The 22840-nt window shown below is 45.2% G+C and overlaps 1 protein-coding gene across 1 annotated transcript in view; it reads left to right on the top strand.

Moving 5' to 3' along the window:
- HTR4 (5-hydroxytryptamine receptor 4) overlaps positions 1 to 22840 on the top strand; it is a 68322-nt gene that overhangs the window by 27800 nt on the left and 17682 nt on the right. The window contains exons 3-7 of the mRNA XM_062501986.1: positions 3021 to 3190; positions 4937 to 5137; positions 12950 to 13103; positions 13748 to 14055; positions 14188 to 14673. Coding sequence (XP_062357970.1) covers positions 3021 to 3190; positions 4937 to 5137; positions 12950 to 13103; positions 13748 to 14055; positions 14188 to 14673 — 1319 coding nt within the window. The remainder of the gene's footprint in view (positions 1 to 3020; positions 3191 to 4936; positions 5138 to 12949; positions 13104 to 13747; positions 14056 to 14187; positions 14674 to 22840) is intronic.

Genomic DNA, 22840 nt, shown 5'->3' on the forward strand with positions numbered 1-22840 from the left:
CAGTGTTTCACCTTTTTCCTTAAGTGATTTCTATATTCCTGCTAAGCAGCAATCATTTTGCCTGAATCTCATTTCCTCATAAGAGCAAACCCATCAATCTCCGCTTCATTAAAGAGGGAAGCAAGCTTGGAAGCCAGAGCACTCGGATTTGATCAAAGGTGTTGTGCAAACCATTGATTTTCATTTACAGCAGTACCCCCTTCTTCCATCCTTAACGACTTGGAATTCCTAACACTGAATAATTAACAAGTATTCCTGCTCGATGATGGATTATTCCAAAGGCAGGGATGATTTCAGCCCAGATGAAATCCCTGCTGCACCCCAGTGAGGAACTTGCCTGTTTGATGTTCCCCAGTGCAAAAGAGAGAAACCCTCCCAAATATTCAGCAAATATTATTTTTATATATCGGCTTTATATTAATATAAATTATATTTTATAATATATAATGATATAACTACATATATTATTATATTAATCTAACTTATTTATAGAAATATATAAATAATGTGTAAATATTATATATTTATTAATATAAATATAAATATATTAAATATTATAATAGACAGCAAATATTCCTCTCACCAGTGTGCCAGTGGGAATTCAGAGCCTGGCTGGTGACCACTTCTAGCCAGGGATGTCACCAGGATGCCACCAGCTCAGGGCAGGCCTGTCTGTGATGCACAGGCTGGGAAATGTGGATTTAGAACTCTTAGAATGTGGAAAAAACCCCAGGAATTGTCTGGAGAGATGTGGCTCAGGGCTGTGCTCCTCTGGCTTTTCCAGAGCTTGTCTGGATGAGGAAAACTCCATCTCTGCGAGCCAGAAGTTTCTAAGATTTTTTTTTTTTCTAATATTTTTTAGCTTTTCCGCAAATCAGAACTCAGTGAGATAAAACGTAAAAAAGCTCAGGATGTTGTTTAGCCAATAAAAAAGTGACCCCAGAGTCAGTCAAGGTAAAACAGAATAACAGTTCCATTTTTCAATTACCTGAGCAGTGCCAGAGCATTAATCCTGGGTGTCCAACACCAGCTCTGTAAGATGAGAAGAAATTTCCCTTCTGAATTAATGTCAAGTGCTGCTTTTAATGCCATTTTACCTCCAGCCACACTTGATAACAGGAAAAAACCTGTGGGATGTAAAGTCTCACAAGCAGGTGAGGGTTTAGGATGCAGTTTATTCAGGATGTATCGTTAGAAATAGCTTTAGAGGAAAAACGACTCCAAATTTTGTAATAAAACCAGGTTTAGGAGGAATTTATTGCGTGCTGGGTGTTGCTGCATTGCAGGCTCTCTGGAAGGAAAACAGAAAGAAAAAAAGAAAAACCAAAAAACTTTCTTTGAAACAGCAAATTGTTTGTGGAAATGCAGATTTTAAATATGGCTGACATTTTGTGGAAGAGTTTTGTGTTATTTTTCCTTTTTCTTTTCTTTCTCTTCATTAACTGAAATAAATTTTTGATCTCAGGGCAGGGGGAAATAGGGCACTCGGGAAAAAAAAAATATTTCCTTTCCTTAACTCTGGAAAAATTACTAAGTAAAGAAAATAAAATAAAAATTAAAAAAGGAGAAAAAAGAAAAGCCAGACAGTTTTGTGTTTTGTAGCACAGAGTGAAGGGAGGAGAGAAAAACGCAAAACATTCTGTAGATTTCCAAATTCAAGATTAAAATTCTGGTACTGGCTTTTAAAAGCTTCTGTTTGAAGTTTAGCACTCTGTGATCTTACACACTTCTATTTAAATCACACGCTCGTAATTCTAGTTCTCTTATTGAATTTTGGAAGATTTTGCACGGCTCCAGGTTAAAAGCAATGTTTTCTTTTGGATCAATCAGCGCAGAAAGTCTAAAATTTTCATTTTTCAGGGTTCCAGAAGTGTAGTTGTTGGCTTTTGCTGTTATGTATTAACTCCTGAAACTATTATTAATCACAAGGATTTTGATAGAGTACGTTTTGTAATCACTTTTTGGTTTTGGCATATATAATTTTTTAACTTTTGTGGCCGATGCCTTGACTGTGCGTATCCCATCTACGTCTTAGTGTGATAAACATATATTTTAGTTCATATATAGTTTAGGCTTTTGCAAAATATTAAAATATAGACTGTGTAATGTTAGCTTTTGCAGGATACTTTTATTTTTGTAACTATTGACACTAGCAAGAATAACTTCAATAAGTTTGTAGAAACTGTCTGGAGGATTAAATAACCCTGAAGAAACCACACAGATAACGTTAAAGAAAGGATGTGAAAAAAACTATCAATAATTCCCTGTTTGTCATTGTGGGGAAATGGCAGAAAAGTTGTGAAAAAAATGGTATAAACCTTGGGAAAAAAATGGCATATATATTGTGAGGAAATGGCATATATATTGTGAAGAAATTGCATATATATGTTGTGTGGAAATTACATATACATTGTGTGGAAATTACATATACATTGTGAAGGAATTACATATATATTATGAGGAAATGGCATATATACATTGTGAGGAAATTACATATACATTGTGAGGAAATTACATATATATTGTGAGGAAATTACATATACATTGTGAGGAAATTACATATATATTGTGTGGAAATTACATATACATTGTGAGGAAATTACATATACATTGTGAAGAAATTACATATATATTGTGAAGAAATTACATATATATTGTGTGGAAATTACATATATATTGTGAAGAAATTACATATATATTGTGTGGAAATTACATATACATTGTGAGGAAATTACATATATATTATGAGGAAATGGCATAGATGACTCCCAAAAATCAAATCCACACTATTGCACGATGGGTCAGGAGTGGAACAAAACTAAAGAATTCCCAGAACGTGCAAAAGAACTCAAAGGAATAATTGAATATATGTAATATTCAGAAATATGCATCCGATCAATGCAATGAAGAAGTATCTAAGGAAAATTCTAATAACAATTTTCACAGTTTTAACAATTTTTTCTTGGCCAGCAGTGCGTAGCTCCCCTTTTAACCCTTATTAAAGTTTTAACATTTTTTAGGAGCCAGCCTCATTTCTCACACTTTTGTTCTCTCCCCGCTCCAGTTCCAGTGAGGGCTTCGGCATCGCGGAGAAGATCCTGCTGCTCTCCTTCATCTCCGCAGTCATCCTCATGGCCATCCTGGGCAACCTGCTGGTCATGGTGGCCGTGTGCCGGGACAGGCAGCTCAGGTGAGCCCAGCCAGGTGACCCCAGCGGGGACAAAACCTTTCCTGAGGATCTGAGGTCAGGAATTGTCACCAGGGAGGTGTCCCTGCCTCGCAGAGCCACCCTGCCCTTGGTTCTGGTGTAACTCTCCATCCTCATCCTTTTTAGTGCAGAAAAAAAAATGTTAGTGTGGAAAAAATATCAGTGCAGAAAAAAATATTAGAGTAGAAAAAAAATATCAGTGTAGAAAAAAAATCAGTGTATAAAAAATATCAGTGCAGAAAAAAATATCAGTGTATAAAAAATATCAGTGCAGAAAATAATATCAGTGCAGAAAAAAATATTAGAGTAGAAAAAAGATATCAGTGTAGAAAAAAGATATCAGTGTAGAAAAAAGATATCAGTGTAGAAAAAATATCAGTGTAGAAAAAAAAATCAGTGTATAAAAAATATCAGTGTAGAAAAAAAATCAGTGTATAAAAAATATCAGTGCAGAAAAAAATATCAGTGTAGAAAAAATATCAGTGCAGAAAATAATATTAGAATAGAAAAAATATCAGTGCAGAAAAAAAATATTAGTGTAGAAAAAATATCAGTGCAGAAAATAATATGAGAGTAGAAAAAATGTCAGTGCAGAAAAAATGTCAGTGCAGAAAAAATATTAGTGTAGAAAAAAATATTAATGTGGAAAAAATATTAGTGTAGAAAAAAATATCAGTGGAGAAAAAAATATCAGTGTAGAAAAAAAATATTAGTGCAGAAAAAGATATCAGTGTAGAAAAAAAATCAGTGCAGAAAAAAATATCAGTGCAGAAAAAATATTAGTGCAGAAAAAGATATCAGTGTAGAAAAAAAATCAGTGCAGAAAAAAATATCAGTGTAGAAAAAAATATTAGTGGAGAAAAAAATATCAGTGCAGAAAAAAATATCAGTGTAGAAAAAATATCAGTGCTGGTGTAATTCCCCATCCTCATCCTTTTAGTGCAGAAAAAAAAATATTAGAAAAAATATTAGAAAAAAAAATTAGAAAAATATATTAGTGTAGGAAAATTCTCAGCATAAAAAATTTTCTAGGAAACCAGACAAATGAGTGAAAAGCAGCTCCCTGGAGGAACGGGTTGGCCCCTGCCCCTTTTTCCATTTTGGATTTCTGTCATCATCAGAGCACAGACCAAGGTGTGCTTGGGACTGTGCAGGATCAGAGCCTGGCAAATCTTGCCCGTGATGCCAGGGGGTGACAGGAACAATTCCTGTCCCACGGCTCCCGCTCACCCTGGCGGTTGTCAGCAGAGAGAGAGAGATTTAACAGCCTCTGTTCATGTGCTGCGTGGGATTTTGAATGGATTTAATTCTGTTTTATTGTTGTGATTTAAAAAGTACTTTTCAAGTTAAAATTACAGCTTCAGTCTAGATTATTCTCAGCGCTTTCTGTAAGGTTTTTCTCCATTTACAAGTTAAAATAAAATCTTCCCTCCTCCATCCCAGAGTCTCCAGTGCAAGCTGTGAGGCTGAGCCACATGCAGAGGCTCTGTGAGCATCCATTTGCCTCCTCTGGGTGAGCACAAAGATGTCCTTAGACCAGGAAAATGGTGAATATTTCGCTTTAAAAACCAGCAGCAAGCCAGGGGTGACCATATAACGTGAGGAGTGCGTTAGAGAGGAGCTTGTAGTGAGATGGAGCCGATTAAACCCAAATTCAACCTGGACTCTGTGCCCACGTGTGGAGGCTGCTGCCCTGAACCCACCCTAATTTTGTGACCTGCCTTGCAGGAAAATCAAGACCAATTATTTCATTGTTTCCCTGGCCTTCGCTGACCTGCTGGTGTCCGTGCTGGTGATGCCCTTTGGAGCCATCGAGCTGGTTCAGGACAACTGGGTCTATGGGGAGATGTTCTGCCTGGTGAGGACATCCCTGGACGTGCTGCTCACCACAGCCTCCATCCTGCACCTCTGCTGCATCTCCCTGGACAGGTACGAGCTGCACAGAGGCACTGCTGCGAGCCTCTGCTCTGCTCTTGCTTCTCCTGGGCTGCCAGAGGGCAAAGCTGGACCTGCTTGCAACGGCAGAGCAATAAATCTCTGCCAGCGGTTGATTTTTGGAGAGGATCCTGATGGGTGAGGGCAGAGGAATCTGGAATGGGATGAGATTTGTGGTGAGGAGCTGGGCTGTTCTGTGCACAGCTCTGTTGGCAGCACTGGCCAGCTGTGGTTCTGTGGTTCTGTGGTTCTGATCCTTCTTTGGGGTAAAGACACCTGAACTGTGCCCAAATTTGGCAGCTGAGCTGTGGCAGAGGGAGAGAACAGATGTTCCCAGATGTTCTGCCAGATGTTCCTCTGCTCCCAGGGAACAGGGACAGGAGGAGAGGGAGCCCAGGCTGGGCCAGGGGAGCTCAGGGTGGACAGCAGCAGGAATTTCTGCATGGAAAGGGTGCCCAGGGATTGGAACTGCCCAGGGAGCTTTGGATCCCCATCCCTGGAGGTGGCACCTGGAGGTGGCACCCAGAGCTCTGGACTGGGGACAAGGTGGGGATGGGGCACAGGAAGATCTTGGAGGATTTTTCCAGCCTAAATCTCCTGGAAGATCCTAAAAACTTTCCTTTCTTTCCAACTTTTCTTGCCACCTAAAAATAAAGGCCAAACCCTCAACAATTTATGGAGAGCAATTCTGTTGGGCTGCTGTCTGCAGAATCAAATGGTAAATGGCAGAATTTCCAGAAGAGTTTTTCACAAGATAAACACTCAGCAGAAAACATTTTTGCTATTCTCAAAATATTTAGAGGTGGTGGTTTCTCTTTTCTTCTTTTTTTTCTTTTTTTTTAGTTTTTTTTTTATTTTGGGGGGTTTTGTTTGGATTTTTTTAGTCCTTTTGAGCTCCGTGCGGAGATTTCAACACCTTTAAAAACACTGTTACTTAGTATTGCTAAGAGGGCCAAAATAACCATAATTATTCTTGTTATTGTGACAGCTGATATTTAAATATGTAGCATTTCAATATCTTGAGTGTCTGAGTGCAGCCAGACATCAAAAAAGGAGTTGCTTAACCTCAGTATTGATGGGCAGCACTGCTGTGGGGTGGCAGACAGGGCACCAGCACAGGCAGTTTTGTATCCAGAGAGAAGCTGACATCCCACAGCCACAGCTCCTGTCCTTATCTGCAAATTTGGATGGCTGGAACACAAATGGGAAGCTCGTTATCTTCAAACCATTGACAAATTGCCACTCTGAGCCAATTACCAGGAAAGCAGATGTTGGGCACCGTGCTCTGGACGTGACCTTGCTCTCTGAAATGTTGGGGTTTGATTCTCCAGGCTCTTAATTAAAGACAGAGGCTCGTGGAGAGAAGGGGGAAATGGGATTTCAGTCCCGGATCTGCAGCAGGGGATGAGGAACCTCCCGTGTGGGGGGCACAGAAAGGAGGTTCCCCCTTTCTCCTGCCCTCCTGGAGAAGCCCCCATGTCCAGAGCTCCTGTCCTGCTGCCTGTCCCCATCTGTCCCCAAGATCCTGGCGCAGCCTTGGCTTGGAGTTGATGCTTTAGGGATCCCCTCCGTGTCAGTCCTTGGCGTCAAAGGTTCCTGGCAGAAAGTTGAATTTCTCTGACATCTTTTAGTTGATTTTTTCCACAGTGAGGACTGACTGAACACCAGGATAGATGAGGAGGAGGTGGTGGGTGACCCCAAAAGGGCAGAGCAGGTGGATGAATGAGAGGATTTCGTGGAGGGAAGGAAGACTCAGCCCAGCATCCATCCCTCCCTGGGCTGCAGGGGCAGCACTGCTTCCTCCCCAGCGCTTAATTCCAGTTTTTCAGCTCCTTGCTCTTGTGTCCATTCAGAATTTATGAGATTGTGCTGCTTCTGGTTGATATTTTTTCTGTGATCTATTTCCTGCCTTCTGTTTTATTTTATTTCAGGTGTGAGTTTTAAGGGTTTGTTTTTGTTTTTGTTTTTTTTAAGAAAACTGGGTGGTTAATCCAATCCTAAAGACTCCTTTTGGAAAGTCATTCCCTTCAACATATTCACAAAGTGTTACTTGAAAAGACTTTTATCTGATAATGTCCTGTACCTATTTCCACTGCTGCCTCTGGAAAAGAAGGAAACAAGCACTGAGGCTTGAATTCTCAAAAGCATTGGAGAAAACCTGGAGAAATCACCACGTAATAAACTGATTTTACTGCTCAGGCACGGGGAGAAAAGTACTGCAGAGCTGAGAGCCTCTGCCAGTCTCAGCTGGAAAAGGGATTTTCCAGGTAGCAAAGGTATCTCAGGGCTCACTGAATGCCAAGTTTGCTGCCACTGCCTTATGCTTTTTCATCCATTCTTTGATATTCTAATATATTAGAGAGATTTACCCTTGAAATTTTTATTTATTGCATGTTTTATGCATGCATGTCCATTCTTTGTGCCAGTGCAATAAAAAAGAATTGCACTGCAGATAAACAGACCCAGAAGCTCTGATGGAGTCTCCGAATACAGCGAACCTGTCAGGAGAGGCAATTTTCTTCTCCAATATTTGCAGTCCAATTTGCAATGCAATTACTTCTCAAAGTCTTTTGGAGGGGGGTGGGGAAAACAACAGAGGGACAAACAGGTCCAAAATGTCTGTGGGTTTGGGTTTGGGTTTGGGTTTGGGTTTGGGTTTGGGTTTGGATGCACATCTGGCACCTCTTATGCAGCTGGAGCATCCTTTCCTGCTTCCTGCACCCTCCAGCCCAGGAAGGTCCCCCCAGGGCTGTTTCCCTGTGGCTGCTCTGTTTGCTGGGGTGTTTCAGACATTTTCACACCACAAACCAGCCCTCAGCGTGTTCTTTGATCCCAAACTGATCCTACATTCAGGCCCAGCCCAAAATCCCTGCTAAGCCAGGGCTAAAGCCTGCCAGATGCATCCCGAGAGTGTCGGAGCGGAGCAGAGCTCCTGCAGCTGCTCGTTGTGCTGTTTGCAAACATTAATTACCATTAATGGACCGTTCAGGCAGCAAATTAGCACAGCCCAGTGGGAGAGGTGATGTTGGAAAGGTTCCCAAGCCCCGTGGTGACATCCTGTGACAGCAGCACTGTCCCTGCTCCCAGGGCTCCAGCCCAGCACCCCATGCTCATCCCCTTTCCTGGCATCACGAGGGGTGGCTGGTGCCCAAAGGATGCCCAGGCCATGGTTGGGTGCCCAGGGTGTTGTCCCAGGCTGGCAGGGAGCTGCTGTTCCCTGTGCAACATCCCCAGCTGTGCAGGACCACGGGGAGGTTGTTAGTTGGGAGAATGATTAAAACCTTTTTGGATAGCTGTCAGAGATTAATGGTTACAGACTGATTAAATGCCCCAAATTCCAAAATCTGGAGTTCTACCCAGGCTGTAAATTCCCTGTTTCACCTGGATCTCAGGGGGGAGAGCAGAGGGGCAGCACAGGCAGCAAGGACAGCTGGAGCCTGTCCCCAAGGCGTGAGAGGTGACAACTCTGGAGCTGTCCCTGCCAGCCTGAAAACCATCCCAGGCTTTGCAGAATCCAGGTCCCAGAGCATTGAGGAAAATCCCAGAGCAGCAGATGGCCACAGCTCGGGCTGAGGGATGCTCTGTCCTTTATTCGCCTTTGCAAACCCTCCAGAAATATTTCATTTATTTTGCCACCCTTGCTGCCAATAACCCTCCACACACCTCAGCCTCACGGGGACCATGGAGGAACCCTCTCTCATCTCCATTTGGCACCATACATTTGTTTGTGTTCCCTGCTAAATTTATCCAGCTCCAATTAACTGTTCTCTTTAGCATTTTTCTCAGTGTAATTATCTCAACACCAGCAGGCCATTGTTTTTCTAATAAGAATTTAATTTTGTTAGATATAATCATTTTAGGACATTTTCTTTTTCTGGACCAATGGTGCAGAACTTTGTTTTCTTTGGCACAATGAGAGCCCAAAGCTTATTTGCTCAGTGGGGAAAAGGAAAATAGAAAGAGCTGTTCTTTCCAAAAAAAAAAAAAAAAAAAAAAAAAAAAAGTTAAAATCTGGTTATACAGAGGCCAGAACCTGTTTTCACTGAGATATCAGCAACAGTAGTGTTGGATTAATTTCCCACAGGCACAAATAAATTGGAATTGTGGCTCCTTAGGTTCATCACTTGGTCAGGGCTCAGCTGGGGACTCTGTCCCAGTCTGGATTCCCTGAGGGACAAGGAGAAGGGCAGTGACTTCCCACTGACAGAGAGCTTGGCTCTTGCACCCAGACTTTGGGAGAGAGCTAGCAGCACCCACTGGTTTCCCATCCTTTGGTCTCCTTAATTTTTCAGTTTTCCCATCCTTTTATCTTCTTTTTTTCCCATTTTCCTGGCTTTTGCTTCTTTTTTTTTTCCAGTTTTTCCATCATTTTGTCTTCTTTTTTCCCCCCAATTTTCCTGTCTTTTGGCTTCTTTTTTTCCTAGATGATTTAAGGGGGGTGCAACGTTACTCAGTGTGAGTGCTCAGTGAGTGTTCTGTGTCTCATCCTGGCCCCAGTGATGATCCAGCATATGCTATGTACATCATTTTACATATGCACATGACACCAAATGCTTTGAAGTGTGGGCCACCCCCAGAGCCAGGCTGTTAATAGGGGTGGGGGTGGATTTGTCTGTCTGGGAGAGCTGAAGAGCTCCTTGCAGGGTGGTGCCAAATCCCAGCTCCAAATCGCACTGCAAACCAGAGAGATGCTTTAATTTCTCTCCCAGGGCAAGGAATGATCTCCCGCAGCTCAGTAATTCTATTTTTGTAGTGCCCAGGAGGCAAGGAAGGAGCAGGGGTGTGCTCAGAGCATCCTGCTTGAGGCAGGAGCTGAGAGCTCCAGGGCAGCTTTTCCACAGCCACGGGATTTGAGGAGGAGTTTGGATAAAGAAATAATTCCTTGCCTTGCCATGACCCACAGCTGGACTGTGCTGCTGTCAGTCACATCCAGGCTGTGGAGCTGCCCTGGTTCCTAACTGGGACCCTCCAGTGCCTGAGGGAAGATGGGAAGAGAGTGCCAGGATAAGGGAATGGCTCCACATTGGCACAGGGTGGGATTTGGGAAGGAATTCCTGGCTGTGGATCCCTGGAAGCGTCCAAGGCCAGGCTGGACAGGGCTTGGAGCCACCTGGGATGGTGGAAGGTGTCCCTGCCCATGGATGGGATGGACTTAAATGATCTTTAAAGTCCCTTCCCAAGTCCCTTCCCTGGGATTCTGTGATTTCTGCAGAAGAGCCATAAAGACAGAGAAATGATGGATTTCTTCTTTTCAGCCATAACCAAATGTTAGCACTTGGTTCATTCCTGTGGCAAATGGCTGATAAGGAAAAGGAGAAGTATTTTAATAACCTTTGCTTTATTGGAAGAGCTGCAGCTCCAGGAAGGGATTCCTGAGTTTCCCCTTCAGTGGAGAATGTCATTGCAGAGGAGAGGAGGTTTCACATCAGCTGCTCTGCTGTGGGTAACAGGGAAGAGAACATTTCCAAGGAACTTGACTGATAATAGAAAGAATTAATATTTAATTGGGCCTGGACAAGGTATTAATCATGAGTATGCATTGCATTTTCTGTTCATCCATCACACTGCCACAGCAGCACGTAACAGAGATTCCTGGTGAGCCCAGGAAAGCAGCTCTGCCTTGAAATGAAGCACAAATACAGAGCATGTCTTTATTCCAGCCTCTGACTACAACTATTGATAATCTCACTGATAGAATTAATTTTCTCCCAGTGAACAAATAGCTGCTTAAATGCTCAGGCCAGCACATGGATCAAATCATCCTCTCCTGCAAGAGCTGTGAGCTCCAATCCTTCTGGTGGCACTCTCAGCTGTCTGATCCCTGATTCCTGGCATGGAAACCCTGCTGGGCTCTGGAAAAGTGGGTGCTGTGCTCCTCTGCCTCCCTTCCCATCGCACAATTGTCACCCACACCTGCTCAGGGCACTTTGTCACCCAAAACAGTGACGGGAGGAGCCCAGCTCGACTCCGAGCACGGCGGAAGTTCTGGTGGCAGCACCAGAGAAAATTAAATAAAAGAAAATCTTTTGACGTGAAAGTGGAGGAAAATTGCTGCTGAATCACTGGGAGGGAAGAAAAATGGGAGCTTAAGGTGTCATTTTTACAGGCATAATTTTTACTCTAATGGTCTCTAATAGCAGGAACAATTCAGTGTAATTCTTTCAGCTGCAGCAGAGAGGAGCAGAGAAATGTGATCACTCAAACTGCTGGCAAGAATTGTTTTCCTGCTGTAGTTAATTAGCAGTGTACAGTGGTTTTCTGTTCCTCTTTGCTTATCCAACTTGTCAAAGGGTAGCTGCTGTCTTGGCTGGTTTTATCCTTTAATTTATTGGATTTCTTCTTTTGTCCTTTCTGCAAAGAAATCGAGTCTCTCGGGACTTGGCTTTGATGCCTTTGATGTCCAGCACTTTCAGTGGGTGACTTTAATTGTTTCTTATCTCAAACAGCTTAAATAGATATTTTTTAATATAGATCCTTTATATTGAGAGTCAGGGCAGCAGCTCTGAAGGCAAGGGAAGCTCCCTCTGTCCCAGTAAATATCCCCAAAATTCAAAATTAATTTCCTCTGACAGGGATCAGCCCCAGGGGAGTTGGAGCTCCACGAGAAGAACATTTCACCCACAGGTCTAAAAGAGCAGCTCCTGGCAAATCCTTTTTTGTTTTGTTTTGTTTTTTCTTTTTTTTTTTTGGAAGTGCAGATTTCCAGAGGAACAAGCTGATTTTTCATGCACACAGGAAACCAGAGGAGAACAGAGGAATTATCAAATTGCAGGAGTTGAATGCCTGTTTCAGCGTTTTTCCCCTGTGACATTTTGAATCTTGTTTCAAAGAGACTTTTAAGAAATGTTTTCTTTTGACACTTCGATATTATTTCAAGCCTCTGTGTGGAATATATCATCTGATTTTATCAAAATAAAGCAATTCAGTTGACTCCACATGACTTGAAAAAATAAGTCTTAGGAAAAAATGGAAATTCTTATATTTTTGTGCCTGTTTAGGACAAAGCTCTTGGTTCCCACTCAAATCTTGAAGAGCAGCTCCTTAATACACACACATGTGCTTGCTAATTTAATTCCTCTAATTCATGGTTCTGCTGAACTCATAAAAAGTTTTATAGAGTGTGCTGAAATCAGGAGAGGAAAGGGAAAGGGAAAGGGAAAGGGAAAGGGAAAGGGAAAGGGAAAGGGAAAGGGAAAGGGAAAGGGAAAGGGAAAGGGAAAGGGAAAGGGAAAGGGAAAGGGAAAGGGAAAGGGAAAGGGAAAGGGAAGGAAAGGAAAGGAAAGGAAAGGAAAGGAAAGGAAAGGAAAGGAAAGGAAAGGAAAGGAAAGGAAAGGAAAGGAAAGGAAAGGAAAGGAAAGGAAAGGAAAGGAAAGGAAAGGAAAGGAAAGGAAAGGAAAGGAAAGGAAAGGAAAGGAAAGGAAAGGAAAGGGGAAAGGGGAAAGGGGAAAGGGGAAAGGGGAAAAGGGAAAGGGGAAAAGGGAAAGGGGAAAGGAATTTCTTGGAGGGTGGGGATATCCTCAGGGGCTGAATTTGGAATCTTTCCCTTGCCCTGCCACCTCAGAATACCCAGCATTTAGCTGTGCTTCATTCTCCTGGCTGGAAAGCAGAAAAGTCTGTTTTTTCCACTGTGGAAATATCCCGAGTTCCTGTGTGAGAGCCCCAGTGGAAGCAGGCTACGGACTCTTATTTTCCCTCTGTTTTGAAAGGCAGGAGAAACAGCAGGAGAAAGGGTTTTGCCATTTAATTTGTAGAAGGTTTGGACGTGTCCTCTGACTGTTTCTGTGCCATTTTTCTTTTGCCCTGCAGGTACTATGCCATCTGCTGCCAGCCCCTGGTGTACAGGAACAAGATGACCCCGCTGCGCATCGCCGTGATGCTGGGAGGCTGCTGGGTAATCCCGACCTTCATTTCTTTCCTCCCTATCATGCAAGGCTGGAATAGCATTGGCATCATCGATCTGGTGAGTAGCCAAGGAGGGACAATCCAATGGATTGGGTGCTGGCTGTTCTTTAAAAAGCAGTTTTTCAGGGAAAGGGAAAAAGGAGAATTTTCCTGGTCTCGGTGTAGAGGGAGCTGTTGAATTTCTGAAGGGGATCTTTAAGGGGGGGGTTGAGGTGGGTCTGTCCTGGAAGGGCTGACACAGGGACAGCAGTGGCCTGGGAGAGGATTTTTACCAACATTCACTCTCAGTTCAGTCAGGAGTCCTTGGAAAAAAAGGCCAAGCCCCAGCTGGCCCCTGAAACACCTCAGGAGTCTTTGGTCTCCTTGGCCTTTGCAGCTCTCATTTAAATAAGAAGCAGGATTCTTCTCTTGGCAGAATAAAGAAGAGCTTGGAGCGCCAGGCCAAGGGGATGGCAGAGGGCAGGGTTTTAGATGGGATATTGGGAAAAACTTCCCTGTGAGGGTGGTGAGGCGCAGAGAGGTTGTGGATGTGCCCAAGGATGGCTGGATGGGGCTTGGAGCACCCTGGCCTAATGGAAGGTGTCCCTGCCCATGACAGGGGCTGACATGAGATCATCTTTAAGGTCCCTCCCAAAACAACTCATTCTCTGATTCCCACTTTTATCCCTCCTTCCTCACCTTATCCTCCCCTCCGCGCCCCAGATCCAGCAAAGACAATTCAACAAAGCCTCCAACTCCACCTACTGCATCTTCATGGTGAACAAACCCTACGCCATCACCTGCTCCGTGGTGGCTTTTTACATCCCCTTCCTGCTGATGGTGCTGGCCTACCACCGCATCTACGTCACAGCGCGGGCACACGCGCGGCAGATCCGGCTGCTGCAGCGCGCGGGGAACCCGGCCGAGCCCAGGCAGCACCTCCAGGAGCCACGGCAGCACCTCCAGGAGCCCAGGCAGCACCTCCAGGAGCCACGGCAGAACCTCCAGGAGCCACGGCAGAACCTCCAGGAGCCACGGCAGCACCTCCAGGAGCCCAGGCAGCACCTCCAGGAGCCCAGGCAGAACCTCCAGGAGCCACGGCAGAACCTCCAGGAGCCACGGCAGAACCTCCAGGAGCCCAGGCAGCACCTCCAGGAGCCCAGGCAGCACCTCCAGGAGCCACGGCAGAACCTCCAGGAGCCACGGCAGCACCTCCAGGAGCCCAGGCAGCACCTCCAGGAGCCACGTCAGCACCTCCAGGAGCCACGGCAGAACCTCCAGGAGCCACGGCAGAACCCCCCTGACCAGCACAGCTCCCACCGCATGAGAACGGAGACCAAAGCTGCCAAGACCCTGTGCATCATCATGGGCTGCTTCTGCCTCTGCTGGGCCCCATTCTTCGTCACCAACATCGTGGATCCCTTCATAAACTACACGGTGCCCGGCAAGCTGTGGACAGCCTTCCTGTGGCTGGGCTACATCAACTCGGGGCTGAACCCTTTCCTCTACGCCTTCCTCAACAAGGCTTTCAGACGTGCCTTCCTCATCATCCTGTGCTGTGGGGACGAGCGCTACCGAAGGCCTTCCATCCTGGGCCAGAGCGTGCCCTGCTCCACCACCACCATCAACGGCTCCACGCACGTGCTGAGGTGGGTGCCGCTGTCTGGAGAGGTACCTGGAACACAGGAGAGGGATTTAAGGGATAAAGTGGGGATTTATTAAGTGGTCTTCAAAGGATTCACCTTGGGAAGTGCAGGAGCCTGCTCGAGGCTACGCCCAAGATGGACCCCAAGTCACTCACACTTCTATAAGTGTTTTATATAGATAAGGAGTTTTGACACTTTTATAAGTTTTGGTGCATTTCCACCTTGGGGTTCATTGTCCCATCCCAGCTCCAGGCTCTGCAGTCCCACCCTCCCAGATTCTCTCCTCAATTCTCTGCTCTTTGCACTTTCTGGGGCTGAAGCTGCAGCGGTGTCCTTGGTTGTGGGCTGGAAAAGGATTGTTTTGTGTGACTGAGCTGTGAGCAGAACTTGGAACACTTGGTGTGGAGTTCAGAGTTATATCCTAATGCAGCACAGAGTCTGGGAAATATAAAAACTAAAACTTCAGGCATCAGCCCAGGGCTGCACAGATCCTAATGCAGCCACCAGCAAGAGGAGTTTGTACAGGATTGCTTTTGTTTTGCAATATCCTGGTGGTCTAAATGCTTAGAAAGGGATGGGGCAGAAGCAACCCCGAGGGTGCTGGGGCAGCCCGGGTTTGTAGGGAACAGCTCTGTGCAGTTTCTCCAGAGGGGTGCCCAGGAGAGAGTTGGGAGAAGGCAGAAGTTGGGTGTGAGCTCCCCTGGCATCAGACACTTTTCCAACCTCAAAGTTGCTTCTTCCTGGCCAAAAGTTTCTGCAGATGGGAAGGTCGTGCCAGTGGGGTTTTACAGCTGCTTTTTGTCCCCTGGCAGGGAGAGCAGTGGCAAGAGGGACAGACCTTGTGTTGAACTCAGCTCTGGCAAAAATTAGCACAACAATGAACTGTAAATAGATGAGGATTTCTGGGCATTCAGGGTTCTGTGCAACACCAGACTGAGAAAAGCCAAAACCATCCGAAAAATGCCGTGTTCCCCTTGCAACAGATTGTTTGCATTTCTTCCGTCATGAGCAGATATTTATTGAACACAAACCAACAAACTCCTGCCTCCATGAATCACTGAACTCTTGTACAGCACAAGTGGATGGGGAGCCAGCTCAGCATTGCTGGAATTCCTGGATAAAACAAGTTGTGGAATTTTGCCACAGCAAAGAAGATGACTTTGGGTGAAATATATCTGAGCAGTGACCAGAGCAGACAAACTCTGGAACATCTGGGTCAGGAAGGTCACTCTGGTGTGTTCCCATTTCCTCTCACAAATGCTCAGAGCGCTGCATTGGTCTCTTCAGGGAAAGCTTAGTGAGAGCTTTATTTACCACTCATTTTCCAGCACTGAGAGGTCTTCTCCAAATGTCAATTGGATTTCTCCAAAGGAAAACACATCCTGATTTTTCTCTCAAAAGAAACAAAGTGGGAAAAGCCAGAAACAAACATCTTGGGGGTTGGAACTGCAGTGAGCCCCAGGGTTCCCTGCTGCCACTGGAACATGAGTGCAGCAACTCAGGGCTCCAGTTTTTAGAGGTTTAGTTCCATAGAACCATTGGAATAAAAATAAGTCCCTGCTGGTTGTAGGAAAGAAGTCAGAGCTGCTGTGGAGCAAAAGAATGAGTGATCACAGAATCCTGGAACCATAGAATGATTTGGGTGTTTGAATGGTTTGTGGTGGTTCATTGAATGGTTTGGGATGGTTTTTGAAGGATTTGGGATGGTTTTTAAAGGATTTGGGATGGTTTTTTTGAATGGTTCGTGGTGGTTCTTTGAATTTTTTGGGATGGTTTTTCAATGGTTTGGGATTTTTTTTGAATGGTTTGTGGTGGTTTTTTTTCTGCCCTGTGTGACGCTGGATTTGCACAGAAATTTGGGAATTCTCGGAGGTATTTTGGAGGCAAGTGTGGATTTTTGTGCTGGTGGCACCTGCAGAACTTTGGGGTCTGTGCTGTCCCTTCTCCAGCAGTTCCTTTTTTTATGGCACCAAGAGTTAAGATTTTTCCCCTTTGCCGAGGTGCTGCTAAAACATGTTCCCACTAATTTTTTTTTTTTTTTTGGAAGTTCCTGAGCAAAAGCTTGAGATACACAGCAAATGACGAGCAATTAAAAATGGAGATTTCAGTGATATTTAATTTGTTTTGCCCAGGGCAGGGCAGCCAGAGGTTGCTCAAGATGTGTTTTCCACTCCAGAGGTTTCAGTTCAGGGATCAGCTCCCTGTGCCAGCAGAAGTGGCTCCAGACCAAGCCCAAGCTGAGGGGATCTGATTGCTGCCTGGAAATTCTAATATTGTTAAATAGTCAAGAGGTAATTTGGTTTTCACCTAAATTTCATTAGCTGCCAACCTGGAAAGGGATTCTAAAAATACAGGGGATGATTACACTCAATAACAACTAAAAAAAAAGTAGTTTTGTCAGTTCTTGGAGGAGCTTTCTTCATTTTTTAATGAAGCTTTGCTAATATTTACAGCCAAATTTATGTTCCAACTTCCCCGGTGTGGTTTTCCAGCTTGGCATCAGTGCCAGCCTTGATGTGACACTCCCTGTGACCCCCAGAGCTCCCTCAGACACATTTGGGTTCAGTCAGGGGAGATTTGGGATCTGCTGTAGGATCCCAGAGCAGAGGAACCCTCAGGTCTGGGAATGTGAAGGTTCCACAAAACCCAAGTTCTCACCTGTGTCAGAGGAGCCTCCTTCCCCCAAACCCTGCTCCCCAAACAGCAGGACACTGCTGAAGCCTTGTCCCAGCTCCAAAATTGCCTGACAGGAGGGAACAGGGCTTCTGATAAGAGAAAATCATCTTGTGATTGTGCTGAGTGAAAGCAAGATATTTAACTTATTTCCTACAAAGGAGAGAGGGGATTCGAGTTTTAAAATACCAGAGTTTCCTTCAATTTTTGAAAGATCTCTTTCAATATGTTGGAAAAAGGGACTACAGTGAATCTAAAGCCATTCCTGTTATTTGGCCTAATACAAGATTCAGGATCAGAAGTTCTGCATCAATTTGTGTCTGGTGGGGAAGCCGAGGCTTAGCAGGTTTGCAATGACTGAAATGAAATTAAATCATTGCCTGCTTTTAATTGCATGGTTTGTGCCTTGGGTAATGGAGGCAGTTGTGTTTGGTGGGGCAGGATCTGGAATTTGGGATCCATGGCCCAGAGCAGAGCCCTGCTGGCCACAGCCCCACATTCCCTGCAGCTGGAATGCCTGACAGCTCCTCCTGGCACACTGCAAAGCCCAGACCTGCTGGAAACTTCCCACTTAAGTAGGAAATAATATTAATTAAATAACGGAGTGCAACTTAAACAACTTCATTGAGATACAACACAGACATCCCTCATAACACAGCTCATATTGAATCCAGCTCACGGTCCTTTGTCAGCCTCTCCACTCATTCCAAAAGTTCAAAACAGGGTTTAAAACTAATTTTGGTACCTGAATAAACACTCTTTTGGATAGAAATTTGCTCTCCACCTACTTGCCTTCTGTTCCAACTGACCTTTGAATCTGTTGGGTTGGTTCTCTCCTCCCCAGAGATTAATTTGGTTTATCAGCAAAGTGTTCTCAGACAATGCAAATGAGCGTGTGCAAAGAGCTCCACGTGCCTTAGGGTTAGAAATTCTATAGAAACCTCAGCAATTATTGTCCTGTTCTGTTCTTCCTCGGGGCAGCAGTATCTCCAACTCAGAGCTAATTGTGTAAGTGCATTTTAATTTTAGGTTCCCTTCTTTGTTCTCCTTTTCAATAATTCTCTTCCTTTCTGATTGCTGGAGGAGAATTTATTTAAATGCTGTATGCACCACGCCATTGTAAACTCACAATGTGGAAAAGCTTCCCTGTTGCTGAGTTAAAATTGCTTTTAAGGCTTTTGGAGTGTGTGTGGGAGAGAAAACCTTGTTATTCCCGAGATAAATTGGCCAGAAATTTGGTATTTCCAGGAAGGTGACAAGGACTTTCAGCACATCTCTTGTGATTTGATTGCTTTTTAACAATTTGCCATTTTTGGGGTCCTTCCCATTGCCTGTGGTGCTCACCCACCTGTGATCCCAGCCCTCGGGCAGCTCTGAACATCTTTCCACCTTCAACATTCCGTTTCAAAACACAATTTTTGACACTTTGAGGGTTTGCTTTGGTTTGGTTTGGTTTATTTGGCATAGCCAAGGCCATCCTTGCCACCATCTGCTGCGCAGTGAATCTTGTACAGGTGACCTGGCCTGGGAATTGATCCAGAGCCAGGCTGCGTTTGGGTTTGCCACCAGTAAAGCTGCACTTTTGCTGTGGAAATGTGGGAATTATATCCTGCCCTGCAAGTATTCCATCCCTATTAAGTCCAGCTGATTAAGGCTGCTCCTGCATGAGCTGATGATTCCCAGTCCTCCCTTCTGCATTAATCTTTCTGTTCTGTGGCCACGACAGACCGTTCCAGAAAAGAGCATTTTAAAATGCAGGTAACCAGATTTAGGAGGCAGTTTGGGAACTCCCCAGGGATTGCTACCCTGGGCTTCTGCTGGGCTGCCCTTAAATCGGATTCCAGAAGGCACAGGCACATTCCAGGCACAGACACATTCCAGGCACAGACACATTCCAGGCACAGGTCTGAAATGAGTTTTGCACAGAATCCTTGGGATAAGCTTGGCTGGATGACTTTTCCTTGCAGTACTGGGAATGGGAATTCCAAGGTTCCTCTGGAATTCCTCCCTCTGTCTGCTGCTGTTTCCCCTCAGAGAAGTCAGAATTCCCATCTTGCTTCCTTCAGCCTGCCTTGGCAGTGCTTTCAAAGTCAGTCATGTCCCTGGAGCGTGGATTGTGTCTGACACTGTCACTGCCAGGCTTTCGGAGATATTCCCGAAGATTTGGCAGAAGGGTTGTTAATGAGGCTGTTAATTTATGTCATTCCACTGAGCCATCAAAGCGCTTCAGGAACTGCAGAGCACGTGGCACTAAAGAGCTTTTTGCTTTATCTGTGAAGTGTTTGTGTTATCCTGGAGTCGCTGAGGCTGGAAAAGCCCTCCAGGATTGAGCTGTGCCAAATCCTAACTTGTCCCCAGCCCAGAGCTCTGAGTGCCACCTCCAGGAATTCCTTGGACACCCCCAGGGATGGGGATCCAAACCTTCCTGGGCAGACCCTTCTATTTTTTTTTATACTTTGCCTTGATCTGATGTCACAGCCCAAACAATATGACATCCACACAGGGGCGTTTTCCTGCTCTGAAATCTTTTTCTCTCTCAAAAATGAAGCCTGACAATTCCTTTAACCTCCCAAGCTCTGAGTCCTGGCAGTGCTTTTTCCACCACTGAAGTGAAGCCACTTCTGGAAAAACACGTAAACAAGAGTTTGAGTGCAATGCACAGCAATATATTGTGGAGATTGATTTAAGAATTGAAGGAAACAATATGGATTTGTCTCTTTGCAAAGCCACATGAAATAGAGCAGAGACAAACAGGCAAATTCAGGTACAAAAGAAAAAAAAATCAAGAAACTGCTCATGTCTCATATTAATGTTATCTATGAGCAACTATCTCACTGATTGATCTGTCAGTGCACAGGAGCAGTCCCAGTTTCCACTGATATATTAAAGGCACATTAATGCATTCAGGGAGATTCATGCCCTCTGCTGCTTTTGTGACAGGCTTTTATAGCACCAGAGTTAGTATTTATTAGCGCTGAAAGCACTTCATAACACTTGGATCTAACATTTGAGACAAGAACTGCACAAAGCAGCTGCTCCACAGGCAGGAAAGCAATTAGGAGTGACACTTCCACAAGTGCTGCCAGGAGATCTTCAAAGAGCTGTGCTCCACAAGTGCTGCCAGTGGGGAAGGGGGGAATGTTTTATCCAGCAGGAGCGTCCCATCCACCTCCTGCAGCCCCTGGGCATCCCTGGAAATCCCTCGCTGGGCACAGCCCTGCCCGGTCTCTGTGGGAGTGAGAAAAGCAGGATCTCTGCTCCTGTGCCAGGGAGAGCACCCAGGGAAGGGCTGGAGCTGTGCCAGGGGAATTTGGGATGGATTTCAGGGAAGGGCTCTTCCCTCAGAGGGTGCTGGGCACTACCCAGGCTCCCCAGGGAAGGGGCAGCACTGCTGGGATGCCCAGGCTGGGATTGCTGCGTCTGGATGATCCTGTGGGAACTCGGGATATTCCATGGTTCTGTTCTGTGAGAGAACCCCATAAAACACCAGCTCCCAGAACTCGGGGAAATGAATGATGCACTCCAGTGCCAAACCAATTCTTCTGTTTTTGAAAGGATCTTTGTTCTTGATAAATTTAAAACAAGCCCATAAAATCCTTTAAAATAAGCTGCAAGCTGAATTAATCTCCTTAAAACCCTCTTTCTCCCTATGCTTGGCTTCACCTGTGTTAGCCTGGGAAGATTTGGCTGTAAAATTTTGTCTGCTCACCTTGGAATTCTTCTTGTCCCATAATTTATAGCCGGGCAGCACAGGCTGCTGGGCTCTGCTGGAGTTCCCTGCCCTTCTCTCCTCCCTCCTGGGCACTCCTGTTTGCAGGCACAGGTTCCAAGGGTTCCAAGCTCCTGTTTCACACCCAGCTAAGAGGAAATTAATTAATTAATAAGGAACAATTCTCCATTATCCTCTCATGGCATAAGGAAAGCTGTTTAACTCTGAGGAATTGTAGATGCTCGAAATCTGATTTCTTCCAATCCAGGACTGCTGTTTTATAGGAGAATTTTCTTTTCCATGTACTCTGTTTCAGGCTCCTGTTGGCTCAGGAGAAATGTGAAGGATGAGGGAGGGGTTACAGCTGTTCAGTGTTTTAGGAACCCCTGGAATTCCCTGTTAAACTTCAGGGGGTTGCTGAGAAACCAGCAGCCCACAGAGGGGGATTTTGAAGCTCATCCTTGCAGCCAGGCATAGTTCCATGTTTGGTAAAGATTAAGAGGTAACTGCTGTCCTCCTGCACTGCAGACTAAGCCAGGGAGCTCAGCTATTGCTCTCCCATCTGTACTTAAAAACCCAACCCAACATTTCCAGCAGGTTGGAGCTGTCAAAAGACTGCAGGATAATCAGCCAGGGGTTTCCAGCAGCTCTGCGTTGCCTCCATAAATCAGATTTTTTTTAGCAGTGAGCATGACTGCTAAAGTCATGGGGACAAATCAGGTGGCCAAGTTACAACTCCCTGGATTTTGGTTTAAGAGACAGATGTGGATTCCTCCAGAAAGGATCCTCAGCCCAAAGGGGTGGTTGGTACTCATGGAATGATTGGGAGGAAGGCAATACCCAGAGCAATACTGAAGAGGTTTTGGAAAACAGGTTCAGCAAACAATTCCTGCTTAAAACCCTGTGGCGAGATACGAGAAGGATTCTCTTGAAAAGCAGAATGATTCCCAAAATGTTTTATGGAAAAAAGGACTCCAGCTGACGGCTCAGATGGTTCTGAGTGAAAATCAGGCTCCTTTTAGTGGGAGGTTTGGGACTGTGGCTCTGACTCTGATGCCATTGACTGCTCAGTGTTTGATGTGGGGCTGTTTCCCAATTAACCAGAGCTGTGTTTTTTCCTTTTTCCCCCCCTTAACTCCCTCACTGTGTCTGTCCTTGCTCCTTCCTGCACTAAAAGTGGCTGTTCCTCTGTCTCCAAGCTCCTCCTGCTCTTCTGCAGCAGACCAGCTCCTGTCTAGCCATGACCATGCTCTGTAAGTCCCTTCTTTTATTACTGCAGCTCTGTCTGTTCACTGTTTATTGCAACCCACTTTAACCCCTCCTTTATTTATAGCTGAACATTTGTGGGGTGGAGGCAGCAGCCCCAGGGGAATGGGGATGTCTGACAGGACATTGGGAGTGGCCTCTGGCTGCAGGATACTCTGGCTAACAGAGCTTTTCCCCTTTGGGATGGTTGTTCTCACTCCAAGGATGAGGGTACAGCACCTCAGGGTCTCCTCAGTGGGCAGCACACAGAGAAAAGCAAGAAGCAGAGTGTTTGGATAGTAGGAAAAATTCTTCCCTGTGAGGGTGGGGAGACCCTGGATCTCTGAAAGTGTCCGGGACCTGTCTTAAGTTGGTAAAACCTGACAGATCAGAGGCTTCCCCTTCCCACAGAGGTTCCAGCTGGGCTCCTGCCACCACGGGAATGCTCCAGGGCCAGGCACTTCCAGACATGCAGCTCCAGAAAAGTGGAATGATTGTGGAATGGGCTTCTCCCTCAAAAATGTTTCTGGAGTGAGGGCAGGG

This window comes from Cinclus cinclus, chromosome 14 (assembly GCF_963662255.1).
Source record: "Cinclus cinclus chromosome 14, bCinCin1.1, whole genome shotgun sequence".
Taxonomy (NCBI): Eukaryota; Metazoa; Chordata; class Aves; order Passeriformes; family Cinclidae; genus Cinclus; species Cinclus cinclus.